This window comes from Chinchilla lanigera, unplaced genomic scaffold (assembly GCF_000276665.1).
Source record: "Chinchilla lanigera isolate Chin_1 unplaced genomic scaffold, ChiLan1.0 scaffold00018, whole genome shotgun sequence".
NCBI classification, from domain to species: domain Eukaryota; kingdom Metazoa; phylum Chordata; class Mammalia; order Rodentia; family Chinchillidae; genus Chinchilla; species Chinchilla lanigera.
The window spans coordinates 4,259,842-4,278,208 of record NW_004955419.1 but is presented as its reverse complement, the minus strand read 5'-3'; the positions used below and the strand labels follow the sequence as shown (position 1 = coordinate 4,278,208).

At 39.0% G+C, this 18,367-nt stretch overlaps 1 protein-coding gene across 2 annotated transcripts in view; it reads right to left on the bottom strand.

Annotated features, from left to right (window-relative positions):
- Dennd1a (DENN/MADD domain containing 1A) overlaps nt 1–18,367 on the bottom strand; it is a 484,908-nt gene that overhangs the window by 326,794 nt on the left and 139,747 nt on the right. For both annotated transcript variants that reach the window (XM_013513192.1, XM_005382503.2), the window contains exon 5: nt 7,835–7,954. In XM_013513192.1, the coding sequence (XP_013368646.1) occupies nt 7,835–7,954 (120 nt within the window). The remainder of the gene's footprint in view (nt 1–7,834; nt 7,955–18,367) is intronic.

The following is an 18,367-nucleotide window of genomic DNA, read 5'->3' as shown; positions in this document are numbered from 1 at the left end:
GAGGGAGAGATGTTAGGTTGCTCCTGCTCCTGATCACTGAAAGGGCCGGACAACTTCAATTCAGACTCTTTCTGTATTCACAAATCTATACTATTCTTACAATAAGAGTGCAGTTTAGATATAAGTGGTGATTTACGGGCGGCAAGACTATTTTGAGACATTTTCTTCTACTTTCTGCCTGGTGAAAAGCAAAGACAAAGCTCAGATAAATGCTTCCTGTTTGTTGCAGCTGTTGAAGGAAAGTGGCGGGCTTGCCGGGAGGTCCAAAAAAACTTGTTGACACTCAGACTCAACCTGAAAGCATCAAATGGCCTCTCTTGAAGAATATTTTTCTATCTTCCAAAAAAGGGTCCCTCTTTTTTTTTTTTTTCCTATGGTACCAGGGATCAAACTCATGACTTTGCACTTGCCAGGCAGGCGCTTATGCCACTGAGCTATATCCCCAGCCCAAAAGGGTCCCTCTTGTGGAATTCTTACACTCTTTCAGAAAGCAGGCTTGGTTTTATTGGTTTTCCATTCAAACACACCCTGTATCAGATTTAAACAAACTGATTATTTTCTTTACTCTGTAATCATGCAATTGGGTTGTTCACGTAGATTGTAATGGTGCTGCCCAAAAGGGAACGTAACCCCTTGATGCTAACTAGTGCTACTGAGTCTTAAAAAATATTAGTTCCAGGTGGCCTTAGGTTTATTCTCTTGAGTTGCCATACTATGGACAAAACTCTTGATTGAGGTCAGAAGACTGCCATTAGCCAGCTAAAGAACTTGAGACAAAAATCTGGTCTCATTTTCATTATTGACAAAATGAGTGGGGACTGAAGGACATTATTTCTTCAACCCTGAGTTCATCTTGAACTTACTCTGCAAAAGCAATTTACCCATCATGGCTTTTTGTAATGTGGCGAGGAGGTCTTAGGAAATTCATAAGGGTTGCTTTAGTGGTGGGGAGATAAATTTGCAACTAAGGGTATGAACTGTGGGTTGAACTTTAGATTCCAAACCAGATTCCTTCACTACTTTATGAAATCTTGAGCAAGTCATTTTTTCTCTCCCAGCCTCAACTCTGGTATCTCTACAGTGCAGGTCATTTCATAAGGTTGCTGTGTAAATAGATGAGAATTCTGTAAAGCACCTGGCATATCGCATGCTACTACATGTTAATTCCTCACTTCCTCTCCACATCCTCCACAGTGAGTTGTCCCGACTCAGTGTAGTCATTTCCAAAATGCCATAATAACATTAGCCATCAGCAGCAATCAACAGAGATAGCAAGATGAGTGAGGTGTGGGGAAAAAAACAAAACAAACCACTCCTGGAATTCCTAGGTTTCATTTGCTGCCTGTATTAAGCTTCATGAGCATTAAGAGAGAGAAGCTGCTTTCAAAACAAGGCAAGAAAATACCATGTCTCTAATTTATGTGGAACTCAGTCTCAAAAATAAAAATGTTCTGCTAGCCGAAGTCTTAAAGAATTTCAACCACCGTGGACTCTAGCTGCTTGAGGGAAGGCTGAGTCAGAATGATTTCCTCTCAAAAGGACCAGGAGGAAAAAGGGAGCCTTCTACCCTATGGGACAGCCTGAGGCTGGCCACTAGTACCAGCCCAGCCTGCTACTGCAGAAGACACACCTGCCCTTCTGACTGTCCAGCTTCCTCATCTTCAAATCCACCTCTGACAGCAGGCCACTGACAGTCCCGGGCTAGTTTGATTTATTTCTCTTTTTTCTCTTCAAAGGTGATTTTCTTCAAACTGTACAGCTTGTTACTATTGTTAAATTGCATTTCCCCAGAGGATTATGTTTCTAAGAGTGAAGGCATTTGTATGGCAATAAAACATACAATGTTGTTCAAACACTTATTTTTTTTTAATTAAGAAAAACAGTTATAACCTCTCAAAAAGTGATGTTCTGATGAGCATCAGCCCCTTACACAGTATTTCAAAATTCTGAGGAGCTCAGAAAGGGCCCTGGCCCAGAACTCTCCCAGTTAGCTTCTGACAGAGCCTATATCCTAGGACCCACAATGGTGAAATTATAAATCTGCCACAGCAATAGGGCCTCCTCTTAACAGACCATCCAGAGATCAAGAACATAGTGCCCATGTAGCTTTTAAGAAAAACAATTAAAAAGAAACAGCTACAGAGGGCAGAAACCCTCCAAAGGCTGAGGAAAGTCTTCTGTTAAATAGCCTAAAAGATCCAGGTTTCCAGAATAGCACTTCAGGCACTGCAAAGAAAGGCTGATTTCTCCCAGAGGGGCCCCAGCTTTGATGCCCAAACTGCCCTCAAACATCAGGCTGTGCATTTTTGTATAGCAGGGTACCCTCGGGCGAGACAACCATAAATAGCTTAAAACAAGAATAGGAGATTCCATCTGTTTCTGGAATATTTCAGCAGCACCTGCTTTCAAGGTAAAAATCTGGGAGCTGTCCCCACAGCTTTCCTCCCCAATTCCTTCCCCCACCCCCAAACACTTATTTTAAACTAAAGCAGCTCACACACAATCCAAAAGGGCTTCTGCCACCGCACCTGCCCAAGGAAACAGGGTCCTTTGATTTTTCTCCTGAACTGCATGTGTTGTTTAAAAAACAACGGAGCAGTCAGAGAAGGAAACTAAAGTTCTTAAACCTAGACTCTTTATTATTTCTAGTTTCTTTTTCTCTCAATGAAAACTGAGGGTTTTTTGTGTTTCTAGTAAAAATGAGTCCAATACAGATAAAAAAGGAAGCAGTGCTTGTTCCTGCCATTAGTTAAGAAAGGGCTCCAGAAGGTAGAATATTCTCAACTCAACCCCATTCAGATTTAAACTAACATGGAAAGACGGTTGCTCTCTATCAGGGGCCAGGAATATTTATGTTAAAAAAAAAAAAAATCAAACAAAAAACTAAAGTTAAAGTTTGGAACGTCCTGTCTAAATCAGGGTGTTACACCAAAAGCAATGTGTGGTATCCCTCCTAACAATAACCAGAATAAACCAAGATGCTTTATGTTGAAAAAAAACACCTTAGTCTGCAAACATCAGTATGTGTAATGCCCGCCCCAAACCACCTATGAGATGAATCTAAAATCTTAAACATGTCCCACCAGCATTTTCACAATCTGACCTGACTTTTGTGGCAGCATCTCTTTCTTCCGTCCTCTAATTAACACTTACAGTGTTCTTCCATCTCGCTTTACCTTTCATTTCTTAGGATCTCTGCACACCCCTTGTCACTGTGTACAAAGCTCTTCTCCCATTCACTGGCAGGCAAGTGTGCACTCATCCTGTTAGACCCTCTTTCACTGGAACCCATCAGCAACACTTTTCTGATTCTTCACCTTAGAGATGGGCACTGCTTAATCTATGAGCTCAAAGAAATTTATACACATATGGTCTTCAATAACACTTATGTGTCATACTTCAATTATTCATTTACATATACCCTTGCCCAAGGTTGAATGGCTCCTAAGAAGTGCAGGTAGGAAAAGGGAAATAGGAGGTGGATATGAAAACCAGAGAGAGCCTGGAAACAGTGTACCTAGAGGCATATTCAATCTTAGCCTTGGTAAATGACAAGAAGTACTTACTGCTTTCATTTTGTAATGTCAGGTTTAGCTCATCAAATCTTGGATGAATATGGTAACTCAACAGTTTTCAAACAGGGAGTGGGGGATAGATCTTTGTATTTATTTTAAGAGGTCTTCATAAACAAAGGCCCAAAACCAAGTGCTATGTTTTGCTTGTTCCAGGTATATATTAGTTACTCTCATACTTTTTAATCGAATAAAAATGTTTAAAGTTAAACTAAAAAAAAATTTAAATTACACCTTGATTAACAAGTTACTTGCTCTCCAAGTATTTAATAGATTCCGAACTATTTTATTTGAATGTAAAGGTTGTTGTTCAAGTTTTCTCAGGAGCTTAATTAAATATGATACCTGTACATAATGGAGAACAACGCAGAACACAACAACCTATAAATGTCCTTTATAAAGACTAAAGAAATTTAGTCTGGGGGGGTTGTGTGACTTATCTCTGTTAATGTCTAAAAACAACTGACTTTCCACTTGTATGCTCCTTCTACAGACCCCAAACCAGAAGTTGGCTACAAATAGCATATTTCATTACAGCTCTGGCCTTGCTGAGTTATGTGCCATTTGAGCAATTTGGAAACAATGAAAAAAATTTAGCTCTAGGTCACTTTAATTTTATAGCATGGAACAATTTTTGAGATAAATGTGTATGACATATCAGACCAAAATGGCACAACCTGAAAATGCTAAAACACTCACTTTCCTGAACTTATAATGAAGAACAACTTGCTCATAACTGTTGTCCTCCTAGTTGATGTTTTTCATTTAGCATTAACTACCATCCAGCAACTCATTAAATATTATGGTGAATCTTAAGGAGAAGTAAAATCCTTTAATGGCAGGAACTAGTCAACCACGGCAGGAAATAATGCATTTACTTTATAGTGGTATTTGTGCTACTGGGACTTGTTTATTCTCTAGTACAACTGCATTTCTTACAAAATTAGCTGGTACAACAGTATAGCCCTATTTAAAGAAAAAAAATTAAATAAACAGGTTTATTTCCCAGATATTCATTCTTTTATAAAAGAAGTATTACTGAGTACTCGTGATATGCCAGATATGCTTTGATATCCTCTGACATATTTGGTGGGGAGGGGGGATATGGTACAAATTCTCGGTCTTCACGGGGGTTATATTCTAGTGAGGAGGGAGAAAAAATAAAAATAAACCTAAAAGGTTTTATTATATAAGGATATCTAAGAACCATTCATTATAAAGTTACATTTAAATTTTGAAATATGGATGACCTAGTCCTTTATGGACACAAAGTATGTCAGTCAACATTTGCATACCCTTGGGGTATTAAAAGGTACCCCCCTCTTACAGCTAGTATGAAATGAGCAATGCATCTGCCAGTAACTGTATTTTGGGTTTCCTCTTTAATATCCCGTGAGACTCAGTCTCTCACTTGGTGCCTTCAGCACCCTATCTTTCCATTCTTGATGCATCTCCCTTTCTCTGAATGCCACGCACACAGGATCTTAGGTGGGCACTGTTCTACATGCTGGAAATACATAGCTGAGTAAGACAAGATCTTTACCTAAAATGGTCTTGACTGTCCAGTAGGAGAAAGACAAAGGACTCTCTAGTTCTGTGATTGTGTAACTAAACTATACAAAGCATGCAGGATGTGTTCAGAAGGGAAATGATGACCTCTGTTTGAGGAAAACCACTCTGCAAGGATGGGTAGGATGTGCAAAGCCAAAGAGGGTACAGTGGCTCATGAAGCCACAAAGTGTATGGGAGAACAGGCAGAAAAGAAGTGATCCTAAGAAGCAAATGCGGGGACAGTGGAGGCTAAGTCTACACAGACACTCTTGCTGGGAGCTACATCCTTCATGAAAAGAATAAAAAGTAAAAATAGAGGTGGCTGCTACTTAAGCTGTAGCACTGGGTATACTATGAAAGGTGACTGGACCTCAAGGCACAGGTTAACTAAAGGGAAAACATCTGAAGAAAGTAGGGAGACTAACCAAGAAAAGCAGACAATGCAAACTCTGCCCTCAATCTCTGCGCAGACATCTGCACTCCCCTCTGGACATGCTGCCAATTGCAGACCCTTCCATTTACATACTAGTCTCAACCTAGCAACATTTCAAACCACATACATGGAAAGTGCCACGCATATGCCCTTTATGTGTGCACATGTTACAATGTACACTTCACCAAATGTACACTTCTGAATTTATATAAGACATTTTACTTTTAATCACAGCCACTATTCTCTGGTACTAGACAGTCAATAGTAAGAAAACATTGTGCCTTAAGATCATTCTATGTATTATATATCACACAGTGGTCTGTGACTAGCCATCTCCCTGGCTAGTCTGTGAACTCCTCAAGGGCAAGGACTAGCTCATAGTAGGCATTCAATTAAGGGTTGACAAACAAATCAATGCATTAACCCTCCTTAGTTTTCTCCATAGTTCCAAGTGAGTATAACAAGGTGGAAACATACCAACTGCTATTTTTCATCCTAAAACAGTAACACTAAGGCTATTCAACTGCTTTTTCACAAACACAAAATATGTGACCTTACATAGGGCATATAAAATCAAACACCAGAATCACAGAAAGGCAATTTAAATTTTAATCTCTCAATCTCTCTCCACCTCTCTGTCTCTCTCTCTTTCTCGTGCTAGGGCTTGACCACAGGTCTTCAGCACACTAAGCCTGCATGCTACCTCTGAGGTAATACCCTTAGCCCATTAAATGTAAAGTTTTAAAGAAAGTTTCCTATTCACAGGAATTTGCTGAATTCACTGATAGTGCTGATTTGCAGTATGCATACATATACATACATGTACACATACACACACACACACATACACACACTCCAGTTTGGAAAGAAAGATGCAATGTAACCTAAAACACAGGTGAAGACCTTTCTGCAAAACTTCAAGAACCCATATTAAACCCTCAACTCCCTGAAATGCACAGTATAAATATACACTGTCCTGGCCAAAAATGGAAATTTTTCTTTAACAAAAACAGAAGACCATTATTGTTAAATCAAGGAATAAATAATGGGTGGCACCCACATCCAGTAGCCTGGAAAGGTAGTCCTCAGGACTGGGCTATTCAGAGAGCTTGATAACAACTATGCTCAATTCCTCTCCCAAGGGTACCAGGTCCTACCCACATTCTGAGGGCTCTCCAGCAAATTAGAAAAACAGTGTGTGGTGCAGAAAGGAGTTGATCTATTTGATTGAGAATGATGGTACTAAGTTGTATATAGAGAAGTGCAAGCACACAGCAGGCTGGATTGACAGTGACCAAAGGAACTTTGAACATCAGTCCCTCGTGCCCAACTGTGTGTGGGTGTGTACATCTGAGGGAAAGAAGATGGGGTCCATTTCTTGGTGAGAAGGTGAAGAAAGTGCAGGCTAGGACAGCAGGGAACTACCCTTTCTGGAATCTTTCATTCCCCAGGCCCAGGCCCAAGCCTGGGGCCCGGGTTTTGTCATGGGCGCCTCCCTGCTGCCCTGCCCTGTTGCACATGAGCAGAGAGAGACAGGAGGCAGGTCCCTGACACCTACTTAACCAGGGCAAATGGAGGGGAGCGCGTGTGGGATGCCTTTACCTCCCCCGCAGGAGGCGCCCAGCAGGAGCCAGCAGCTCCAAAATCGGATTTCCACACATCCTCCCACCCCAGAATGTGCCTTTCCCCTCTGGCAGAGGAAACAGAGCATTAAACAAGTGTGGCTCTGGTGTGTGAAGGATCTCAGAAGACCTAAAGAAGCCTTCTCATAGATGTCTGCACTTTTTTCAGATCTTACTGAGGTAGCCAAGCTGGGAAGCATTATTCATTCACTGACCCAAAGGGAGCAAGGGTGTTACTTCGAGGACGACAGAACTCCTATCTGTAAGACGTCCCAAGTTACAGACACATACTTTATTAATAATCTTACATACACAAAATGTCCACAGAAAAGTCTAACAGGCTAATTTCTGACAGCTCCAGATAACAGCAGGAGGAACTAAAGCCATGCTGACTCTCAAGCTTCCCCACACTACACAGTAGCAATGGTCCCTTCCCACCCAAGAACTGTGATACAAATAAATAAATACAATTATCTGAAGAATTTCAAGTGGAAGAGCAACACTGTGAAGTCCTTCTCCCCAAGTGCAGTGACTTGTGGGAAACAGATAGGGAAATAAAGAGAACAGCTGGAAAATTTAATTACAGAAGAATAATGCAAACACTGACATTGTTTTGCAGAATTAACCAATAGCCAAAGCCCTTCTCCCTTCCTTACCTTAAGATACAGAAGCAGCTTTTGGCTCCTGAAGATAAACGGCAGAACCCGAATCTCTGCTTGCTGTCAATGTCAGTGAGCACGAATGTGAAGTTCTGGCCAACTTGGCTAACTGTGAGGCTGCAGCAAAGACAGAACAAAGGGAAGGATGAAGGAGCAGTAAGTTTCTTGATAAAGTATCTAATCACGACAAGTCGTTGAACCTGTACCATTTCCTCCCTCAGTAAACTCTTCATAAATGAACTTAAAATTTACACACTTCAAGGGAACAGTCTGTGAGCTAGTTGAAAGAAGAGAAGAGAAGAGAAGAGAAGAGAAGAGAAGAGAAGAGAAGAGAAGAGAAGAGAAGAGAAGAGAAGAGAAAGCTACCAATCTATTCTAGTGACCATCAAATATCAAAATCATCAGCACTTTCATGTCTTCCCTTTATTGAGTTCAGGCTGTAAGGTGGCTCAATTAATCAGTCTGTCAATCCTGAAAGGTGTATTCTATTCACCTTGTTTTATAGATGAGGAGAGTTGAGAGAGACTCTACCCAAGGTCCCAGCTGGATTTTAAGCCATGCCTTAATTCCACTGGCCACTCCACCAGCTTGCTGCTAACAATGATCACCTGAAGACCCATGCAGTTCAGAAACTAATGGTAATTGCAGCTGTAAAATTTAGGGGTCTACTATGTGTCAGGTACAACAACCTGGCGTTTCAGTGACATTCCCATTTTACAGAAAAAGGCGCTAAAGGACGGAATAGGGGGGCTGGGGATTTAGCTCAGCGGCAAAGCGCCTGCCTGGCAAGTGCAAGGTCGTGAGTTCAGTTCCCAGTACCGGAGAAAAACCAAAAACAAAAAAAGGACAGAATAGGTAGGGAGGTGAATCAACTTCAGAGAGCTGCTAAGAGGAACAGCTGGCATTCAAACTGCAATGAAAAGGGGACAAGGTTAACTAACACTTTCCTAAATTCTTATGTCTTTTTTAATTTTCCAAATTTGAGACAGATATTTCATACTTTAGAGGACAGAAGTACCAAAATGTTAAGCAATATAAAATCCTAAGAAATAGTAATAATGCTTTAAGCATTTTAAAAAAGTACAAATTCCTGTATCAATAAAAAATAAACTACACATAAAAGCAGCAAAAGGTAGAAAATATTTTAAAAATTTGGAAAGTATATTGCTAATTGGAGCAATCTAGAAACTTTTAAAAACTTACAAAGTGTTGAAAAATCCACTTAAACTGATTTAAAATCAGTTTAACAATTACCTTGTATTTGGTTCCTTTTTAGAACTTAAACATTCTAAATCTAATATATAAATTAACACTAAAATATTTTATAATTTGACACTGAATTGTGAAAACAACTCATTAACTCATATTGTACATATTGTATTGAATTTTACTAAGTAACTTCTAATTCATAAAATACTCAAACTGGTAAAATATTCAAATTGATGCTATCATTTACAATTTATAAATTGTCAACAGAAATGAAAAAGCATGGCTTACCAGCCCTTTTTCCAAAGGCAGAATCCTTATTGAGTCCGGATATGATATGAATTAAGATTCAGATATAGGGTAGATTCCTAAGACTCCCTTACATAAAAAAAAAAAAAAACTAAAAGGAATTTTCAAGGTATCCCACTACCAAGGTCAAGGGCCCTGCCTAGTTATATTTAAGGAAACAATTCCATCCCTTGGAGAGTGGTTTGGGAGTTCAGGAAAATAATTTGAAAAGAAAATGTTCCACTCTCCTTATTTAACTAGGAAGGTGAACAAAAACAAGGTGGCAATTTAAAAGCAACGTGGTAATAAAGCAGGTGTAAGTAATGCTATCCCTCTACCGTACACAGGCAGGAGAAGGAACGCATTTCTATAAAAGTTATAGAGCTGTCAAGGGGACAGCAAACGCTACCTTCTTATGGCTGTTATGTTTTATCTATAAAGCTTGGATACTGTGTTACTATGGTGATTTAATACTATGTTTTAACGGGAGATTATATGATTAATTTTAACAAGGTAGAGAACTGAAGATGTGTGAGAAACAGGATTCTAGCTCACATAATTAAAGTGATTGGGGAGGAAAGTAAGCCTCAGTGGGGGAGGGAAAAACATGTTTTATTAAAATATTTAAAGCAACAGGTCTGGATAAGTCTAAGATGCAAATAAGGTTGTGCTTTTGTGAAATACTAGTATGTGATCATACCAGATATGATTGTTTATTATTTTAATTCAGGGTTTGCTTTCACTTCTAGAATGCTTAAAATGAAAATTCTCTAAGAAGCATCCTAGACAAGAAAGGTATTGATAGAACTACATGAAAAGAAAACACAGGATTTCTAGGAAAAGGACATAGAATGAATAATACCTGACTTGTAATTGGGTGTCATTAATTTCTTACTATCTTTTCACTACCATTAAAAATGCTGAAAAATAACATCTAGCTATCCTATAGGGTCAAAAAAAAAGATTCACAACTCTAGTACAGCACTTGGTTGAAAGCCCAAGTCAATGACTGCTAACTGGGCCACATTACTTAAAACCCACAATGACCTCAGTTTCTTCATCTAGAATAACAATGAGAAACTACCACCCAAACCAGGATGTTTTGGGAGTCAGTGGGTAAGCAATTAGTACCGCACCAAGATTAGTTCTTAGTAGAAACAATTAATAAAAGAGAGGCAAGCTGTCACTCACTGAACCAACACTAAAATTCACATTAAAATCATGCATTTGAATAGAATCTTCCTAACTCAGCTCTAAAATACTTGTAAGTAAAAGTAGTAATTCTGCCTTGTTTTTCTCTTCTGTGATTTTTTTCAATAAAGGTAATCCTCTGGGGATTCTTGTTTACAAAGTGAAAAATTCTTTTCTGGGTTTAAAAGGAAATGATTATTCTTCTCAATTGATTAACTTTTAACTCTTAACAGGTTGAAATACAAGTCATCAAACCCCAAAACTAGTTGACTCTAAAATAATTTTTCCTTGGACAATTTCCAATAAGCTAAAAGTCTGCTAGGGTCAGTCAGACAGGTTAACTTGCAGAGTTCTAAATCTCCAAGGAATTTATCAGTCTCTCTCCACTTACTGAGTTACAGGGGTATTCAGTATTTTCCACAAAAATCAGAAGGGGAAAGATCTGTTTCTTTAAAGAATACCATTTTTATGTTTGCCTCCAGTATTACCACCTATAATTTTTATAAGAATTGAAGATTCCTAACTTGAACTGACAAAAGCCATTTATGACAAACCCATTGCCAACATCACACTAAATGCAGAAAAATTAAAAGTGTTCCCTATAATATCAGGAACAAGACAAGCCTGTCCATGATCATCACTCCTGTACTATACAGTACTTGAATCTTTAGCCAGGGCAATCAGACCAAAGAAATAAAGGGAGTGAAATAGGAAAGGAAGATGTCCTCAAGCGGCATGCCTCAAGTTTATCTTTCTTTATGGCACAGGAATGCTTTCTTGTGTATAAATACCACATTTTCCTTACCTATTCATCTGTTGATGGACATATACACTGTTTCCAAGATCTAGCTATTATAAACTGTGCTTCTATAAACAAGGGTATCCAAATATCCCTGTAATAGAACGATTTTAAATCTTTTGGGATGATACAGAAAGGGGATATCTAGGTCAAATGGAATATCTACTTTTAGTTGTTTAAGAAACCTCCACACCAGTCAGACACAAACTTACACATCATGTGACTTCTCTTACCTAAGAAAGTTTTGTGCTATTATCTGTTTCTTCTCTGTAAGAGAATCTTTTTTGTCTATGTGTTATACTCTTGAGTAACTACTTCAAAGATGATGACACATGGTGAATTAACTATTGTTATCCTCTTATTATTTTGTTATGAAATTGTTTTAGTTTTTCATAAAATAAGAGAAAAATGAAAGGAAGAAGTCAAACTATCCTTATTTGCAGATGACATGATCCTTTACATGGAAGATCCAAAAACCTCCACCAGAAGACTCTTAGAACTAATAAACCAATTCAGCCATGTGGCAGAATACATACTAAACACAAAAATCAATAGTGTTTCCTGTACACTGACAATGAACCCAAGAAAAAGATATCAGGAGGACAATCCCATTTACAATCACTTTTAAACAAATTAAGTACTATGAAATTAACCTAAGAAAGGAAGTGAAAAACATCTACAATGAAAACACCTATAATGAAATCTCTGAAAGAGAGACTGAAGAGGACATTAGAAAATGGAAAGACATTCCCTGTTTTTGGATAGGCAGAACCAAAACGTCAAAATGGCCATATTACCAAAAATAATAGGTACGTTTAATGAAATTTCAGTCAAAATAGCATTAGAGTTTTAGAGTTTTTCACCAAACTAGAAAAAACAATTCTAAAATTTATTTAGAACTAGAAGAGACCCAAAATAGCAATAAGAACAAAACAGGGAGCCTTACAGTCTTGGTGGTCAAGTTGTACAACAAACCTACAGTAATAAAACAGCATGGCACTGACACAAAAACAGACCTGCTGACCAATGAAGTATGCAAAAACACCACCAAGCACCTTCAGCCATCTGATTTTTGAGAAAGGGGCCAATAAAATAGGCTGGAGAAGAGATAGCCTCTTTAACAAATGGCGCTGGAAAAATTGGTTATCTATATACAAAAGAATAAATCTGATCCATATCTCTCACCCTGTACTAAAATCAAATTAAAAAGGATCAATGACCTATATATAAAAACAAAAACAAAACAATTGAATCTATTGGAAGAAAAACATGATAAAAGTCTTGAAGACATAGACATAGGCAACAAGACTTCCTGAATTCCGTAAGATATAACACCAAGCATTAACAAATAGGATCATGTCAAATTAAAAAGCTTCTGCACAGCAAATGAAACAACCAACAGAGTGAAGAGACAACCTACAGAATAGGGGAAAATTTTGCTAGCTACTCCTCAGGACTAATAGCTAGAAAATATAAAGAATTCAAAAATATTAGAACCCATAAAATAAAAGACCCAATCAAAAACTGGGCAATTGAAATGAACAGTTCTCAGAAGTACAAATGGTCAGTAAGTACATGAAAAAAATTTCAGAATCTTTGGGCATTAAAGAAATGCAAATCAAAGCAACACTGATTCTAGTAAGAAAGGCTATCATCAAGAAATCAAAACAAAAACAAAAGCAGTATAGAGATTCCTCAACAAACTAAAAATAGAAATTCCATTTGCGCCAGCTATACATATCTCTTCCAGTACAGTATCTTCCTGAAACAGTTAAAGGCATCATACTATATGATGCACGCATACCATGTTTAGAGCAGCATAGCTTACAATAGCCAAACCATGGAAGCAGTCTATATGCCCACCAACAGATAAATGGATAAAGGAAATGTGGTATATATACACAATAGAGGACTACTCAGCCATAAAGAAGGATAAATTTGAGTCATAAATTTGTAAGAAATAAATGTACCTTGAAACGCTAATGTTAAGTGAAATAAATCAGCCACAGAAGGTTAAATACTGCATGGCTTCCCTAATACGTGAGGCCAAGAATACAAATAATTTAAAGACCAAAATAAAAGACAGAAGGAAATAGGGAAGGAGATTCATGGAGATGAGAAGGGCATCTGGGGAAGGAGGAAGAGGGAAAGGAAGGGGAGGGGAGGGGAGTAAAAATGACCAAGATTCGATATGTGTGTATGTACCAATTCCCCAAGATAAACATAATTATTATGTATCAAAAACACACTCTAATAAAAGAGAAAATAAGTATCTTTGTTGGAGAGATGGAGAGAGAGATAAATAATTTGTGTGTTTTTAAGATTTCACAATGATTAAAGCAGGGAGAGATATCAGTCTTCCTATTCTGTCCCCCCCCCACCTTTTTTTTCCTATTCTGTTTTATAGGTAGAAAAATTGAGACTAGGGCTTGGTTCTGTTTTCCAAACTAATCACAAATAGGACAGAAATCCAAGCCAGCTTCTGGTTCAATGTCCTCTCCATACTGCCATACCTCACTGAACAGAATGAAAATCCTCCCTGAGGAGTTTCACCTCAGTTTAAGAAACTAAGTATGTGAAGATAGTAGATGTCTTAGCAAGCAGATACCTCTCATGAAGCAAGAGAAACCATATTTAAGTATGTCCAGATAAAACCAGAGTTATTATGGATCAGGGTCAGAACAACTCTTAGATGTGCTTCCCATGCCTATGTGAACATGGAAAACAAGAGAGAAAAGTAATAACTATTCCAATCAAGACCTTACCCATGGCCTTGTCTTTCAAATGCCTGTCAGCCACTCATGGCTCCTCCAGCAGCATTTTGCTTGATATTGAATTTCTTCTGACAAGAAATGAGATTTTACATGTCAGCCTCACTTTAAGCTTATGTAACCATTTTGCAAAATGAGCTACAGTTACACTGGGCACTGTAGCAAATGCTGGATATACAACACTGAACAATATAAAGAGAGCCCCTGTCTGTATACTCACTATCTAGAGAGGAATACAAAACAAGTGTAGCCAAAAAAAAAAAAAAAAAAAACTCATACAACTTGAGAAAGTATTATGAAAGCAAAGAAGACAGAAAAAAACGGTGCAGGAGGGCCAGGGATGTAACTCAGCGGCATAAGCGCTTGCCTGGCAAGCCTGAGGTCATGAGTTCGATTCCTGGTACAAAAAAAAAAACAAAATGGTGCAGGAGGAATGAACCATGCAACTAGAAGCAGCTTCTCAAGGATAACAATGTTGACCGAAAGGATAGGATGAAGCAGCCATTCAAGGAATGGGGTGATTCAGGCAGAGAAAAGAGTGGGCAAAGGTTATAGGGACTGGAAGGAGCCAACTGTGTTCAAGGAACTTCAAGCCTACCAGTATAGCTAAAGCACAGGAGACAAATAGCAGCAACATATGAAGATGCTATATAAACCAAGCACCAGAACATGCAGAGAGCCTCAGAGGTCATGGTAAAATTAAGACTTGGGGAAGGGGCTATAATAAAAAGCCATTCTGTAGCTTTAATCAAGAGAAAAATAGTCTTGTTTACAGTTTTGAAAATGTGATCTGGCCGCTATGTGGAGAACGACCTGGAAAGTAGAAGTAGACAACATACTCAGAAGGTTACTGCACTAAGTCAGGTGAGAATGGGTGGTGGCTTAAATCATGCAGGGAGAGCAGACAACTCAAGTTATAGACAGCAGGTATGAATGACAGTCTTGCAGACAGAGAACTGGGAAGCAAAAGGCAGAATATCACCATTTGATAATAGGAAGGACTAAAGAGTTTGGGGGGAGATTCCACTTGAGATACATTAAGTCTAAGAAGGCTGTAAACCATCTAAATAGAAATGTCAAGTACAGAGCAGAACATACTAGTTAGGATATCAAAAGAAATGTTTGGCTTGCAACTACAAATTTGGAAGTTATCTACACACAGATGGTATTTAACACCATGGTAAAGATAAGACTAGGGAGAGAACACAGAGAAAAAGAAGAGCATCCAAGATTCATTCATAGAAACATCAGTTGAGAGGATGGGTAGAGAAGAGACCATTAAAGAAAAACAGGAGAACCACAGGGCAGAACAGAAAGCAAGGCCAACTGCATTGATACAAAAAGAGAAGAGGAAACATGTCCACTGCAATGAGCAATGTGGAGGTTTCGGGTGACCTTGAGAAGAGCAACTCTAGTTGAAAGTTGAATGACAGATGCAAGAGACAGACTGAAGAGGTCTGAGGAATACACTGAAGTGTGAAGACGACTCTTCCAATAAGCAGAGAATCCAATAGTAACTGACTGAGAATGAAGAGTCAAAGGTAGGTATTATTTTTAGATTGGAGGAACACCAGGCGCTTGTTTTTAAGATGTTGGGAATGTTTCAACAGAAGCAGAGGTTAACGATGCAAGAGAGGAAAGATGAAACATTCAGACCTGGACTTGACTTCAAAATCCCAGATATACAACTCACGAGCTATGTGAGCATAGACAACTTATTATACTCTCTGATTTCATCAGTAAAATTAGAATAATAATTACTTTGCAGGCTGGTTTTGAGGATTAGGAATAACATATGTAATTAAATAGCAGACTGCAGGTACACAAAAGTGGTTTGTTATGCAAATCTGAAATTCAAGAGGTGGAATGAAAAACATTTTGTTACCACCTAGTAACTGTAGCTTACTGACAACTGACTATTGAGCTATCTACTATGAAGATAGTCTTCCCTTCAGGCATGTGAAGTGGTGGGCAGCAACCAAGCTCTATAATTCCACCACATCTCCCAACTTGTAGTTCCATGTACCTCATATCCATATGCACACCTTGCATCTGCCTAAGCCTCCAGTTTCTTACCTTCCCTGGTCAAAGATCCAAAAGGTAAGAATGACACCCACTCAAACTGCCTGAGAACCAAAAGCTGGTCCCCGTGGTAGATAAAGGCAACACTTTATCTGCTTGAAGAACACAACATGCAGTTCTAAAAATAGGTATCTCTCCACTCACTTCCCTAGGTGAGCCTAACAAAGTAAATGCAAGTAACTGTAGAATTAAAAAGTATCCAAAAAATGGAGGAACAGCAGAGCAATCATCCACTTCCCTCGTTTTAGTGAGGAAGAAATGAAGGCTCTCGGGGCAGAAGCCACTTGTCTCACAGCACAGGGCAAATAAGAGGTAGCATCCAAACTAACAGTCCACTAAAGTCCAACTGTTTTTGAGGTTTTCTGATGCTGTTAAAATACTCACAGGGCATAGTCAAATCCATAGTGTAAGTTAAACTAAAGGGTTAAAATGGGCCAGACAGATTCCAGTTTGAAAAGTAGAGCAGAAGGGACATTGAAAATTAGAGCAAGCTCAATATTTGAAGGCAGAAACAAGAGAGGTCCTGGAAGATATACACTGATTTGCTAATCATGTTTCATTGGTGTGCGGTTCATTTTCTCCAGTTAACTGAATTTTCCACCTTCTAAATGAATATATATTGCTTTTGAAATAAAAGCTGTTTGGTTACTCTGTGATGCATCTAACAGAGGGAGTATGGCGTAAGAGAAACAGTATGATGGGCTTGGAGGCCAGACAAATGAGAGTTCTGAAAACATTCTGCCAGACAATAGGAGTGGGACCTTGTCATATTATTGGTCTACCTGAGCCTCTGCTCCTATATATGGCAACTTGGTAACAGTAGCCTTGCAAATATGTAGCTTTTCAGGGCGAGACAAGACACAGTACAATGTCTCACATGTAACAGATACATAAGAAACTGGAAAGTAGCATTTGAACCATATTTGCATCTGCAGTTAAACTCTAAACCATGAAATGATGCCTCTGCCCTTGTGAAGATGATGTCCTGTCATATGTCCTCCTGTCATACGTGCTCCTATCGTATGTGGGTACAAGTATACACAAGGCAGTTGAGTAGTAGCTGACATTCTGGGTTCTGAAAGAGGATAAGCACAAACATGAAAGGGACAGCTTTTCCACTGTCCAGTTCATCTCAAGTGTTTTGACTAACTGAAGCTGGATGTCAACTATCAAGTACAAGCAAGTAGTGACTACAGTATGAATCAGGACAAGCTTTTTATTTATTTATTTTAAGAGACTGCTTTCATCAATAATAGTGAAAAGTTTCTGAGAGTGACACAGGGAACTCAGCAGTGATTCTTCACTACTGTCCAACAAGAGCTTCAGGGACACTGAAGGGTAGAAATAACTCTGGACTGGGAATAAGCACCCGTTCCTTTCCCAGCTCTGCAATGACAGCGTTGTGATGAAAAGCCACCCATTTCCCTCTGCCGATCTTGGCTTCCCCTCTGTAGAATGGGATGTTTGAACCAGATGAATCTCAGCTTTAAAATCCTGCAGTCTTGCTCCCACACACTTTCAAGGCCTCCTGTGGCCAGAGCCCAAGCTCTTGCCGCACACGTCACCCTCTTCCCAGCACGCTCCATCTGCTCTGGCTGAACATCTCCAAGCTCACTCAGGGCTTCTCCTCTGCTTGGCTCTGCAGTACATATGGGGTGTTAGGTTCCCCCTTCCACCTACCCACTTCTTGCCGGCCTGGCAGACTCAACACAAATCTCACCCACCATGACAAGTTTTCTCTGACCATTTCTGTCTTTTTAACCTTCCCATCCTTTCAATTGTTTAAGATGCCCTTATAACACTTCTTGATCTAGCCTGGGAAACACATGGAAGGCAGGGCTCCAAGTGTGAGACCACTGCCTTACACTGCAAATCCTGAACCATCTTTTGCTCTTCTGAGGGCAAAATGTCACTATTATCTCTTAGAGCTGCTGGGAAGAATACATAGAAGACAATGAGCTAGACAGTGCCCAGCATTCAGACTACAATCAATTAGGAACTCAGGCGCTAATTTCCTTCCTTTCCTCCCTCTATTGTTGGTGACTACTCTACCCTACAACGCGATCTTCTGAAAAATGTGTTCATTTGGGAGCTGAAAATCTAGCATGAGCTATAACATAAAAGGACCTTGGGCAAGTCACAACTTCTCAGCAGTTTACATTATTTCACATGAAAATAATGGTATTTGCTTTT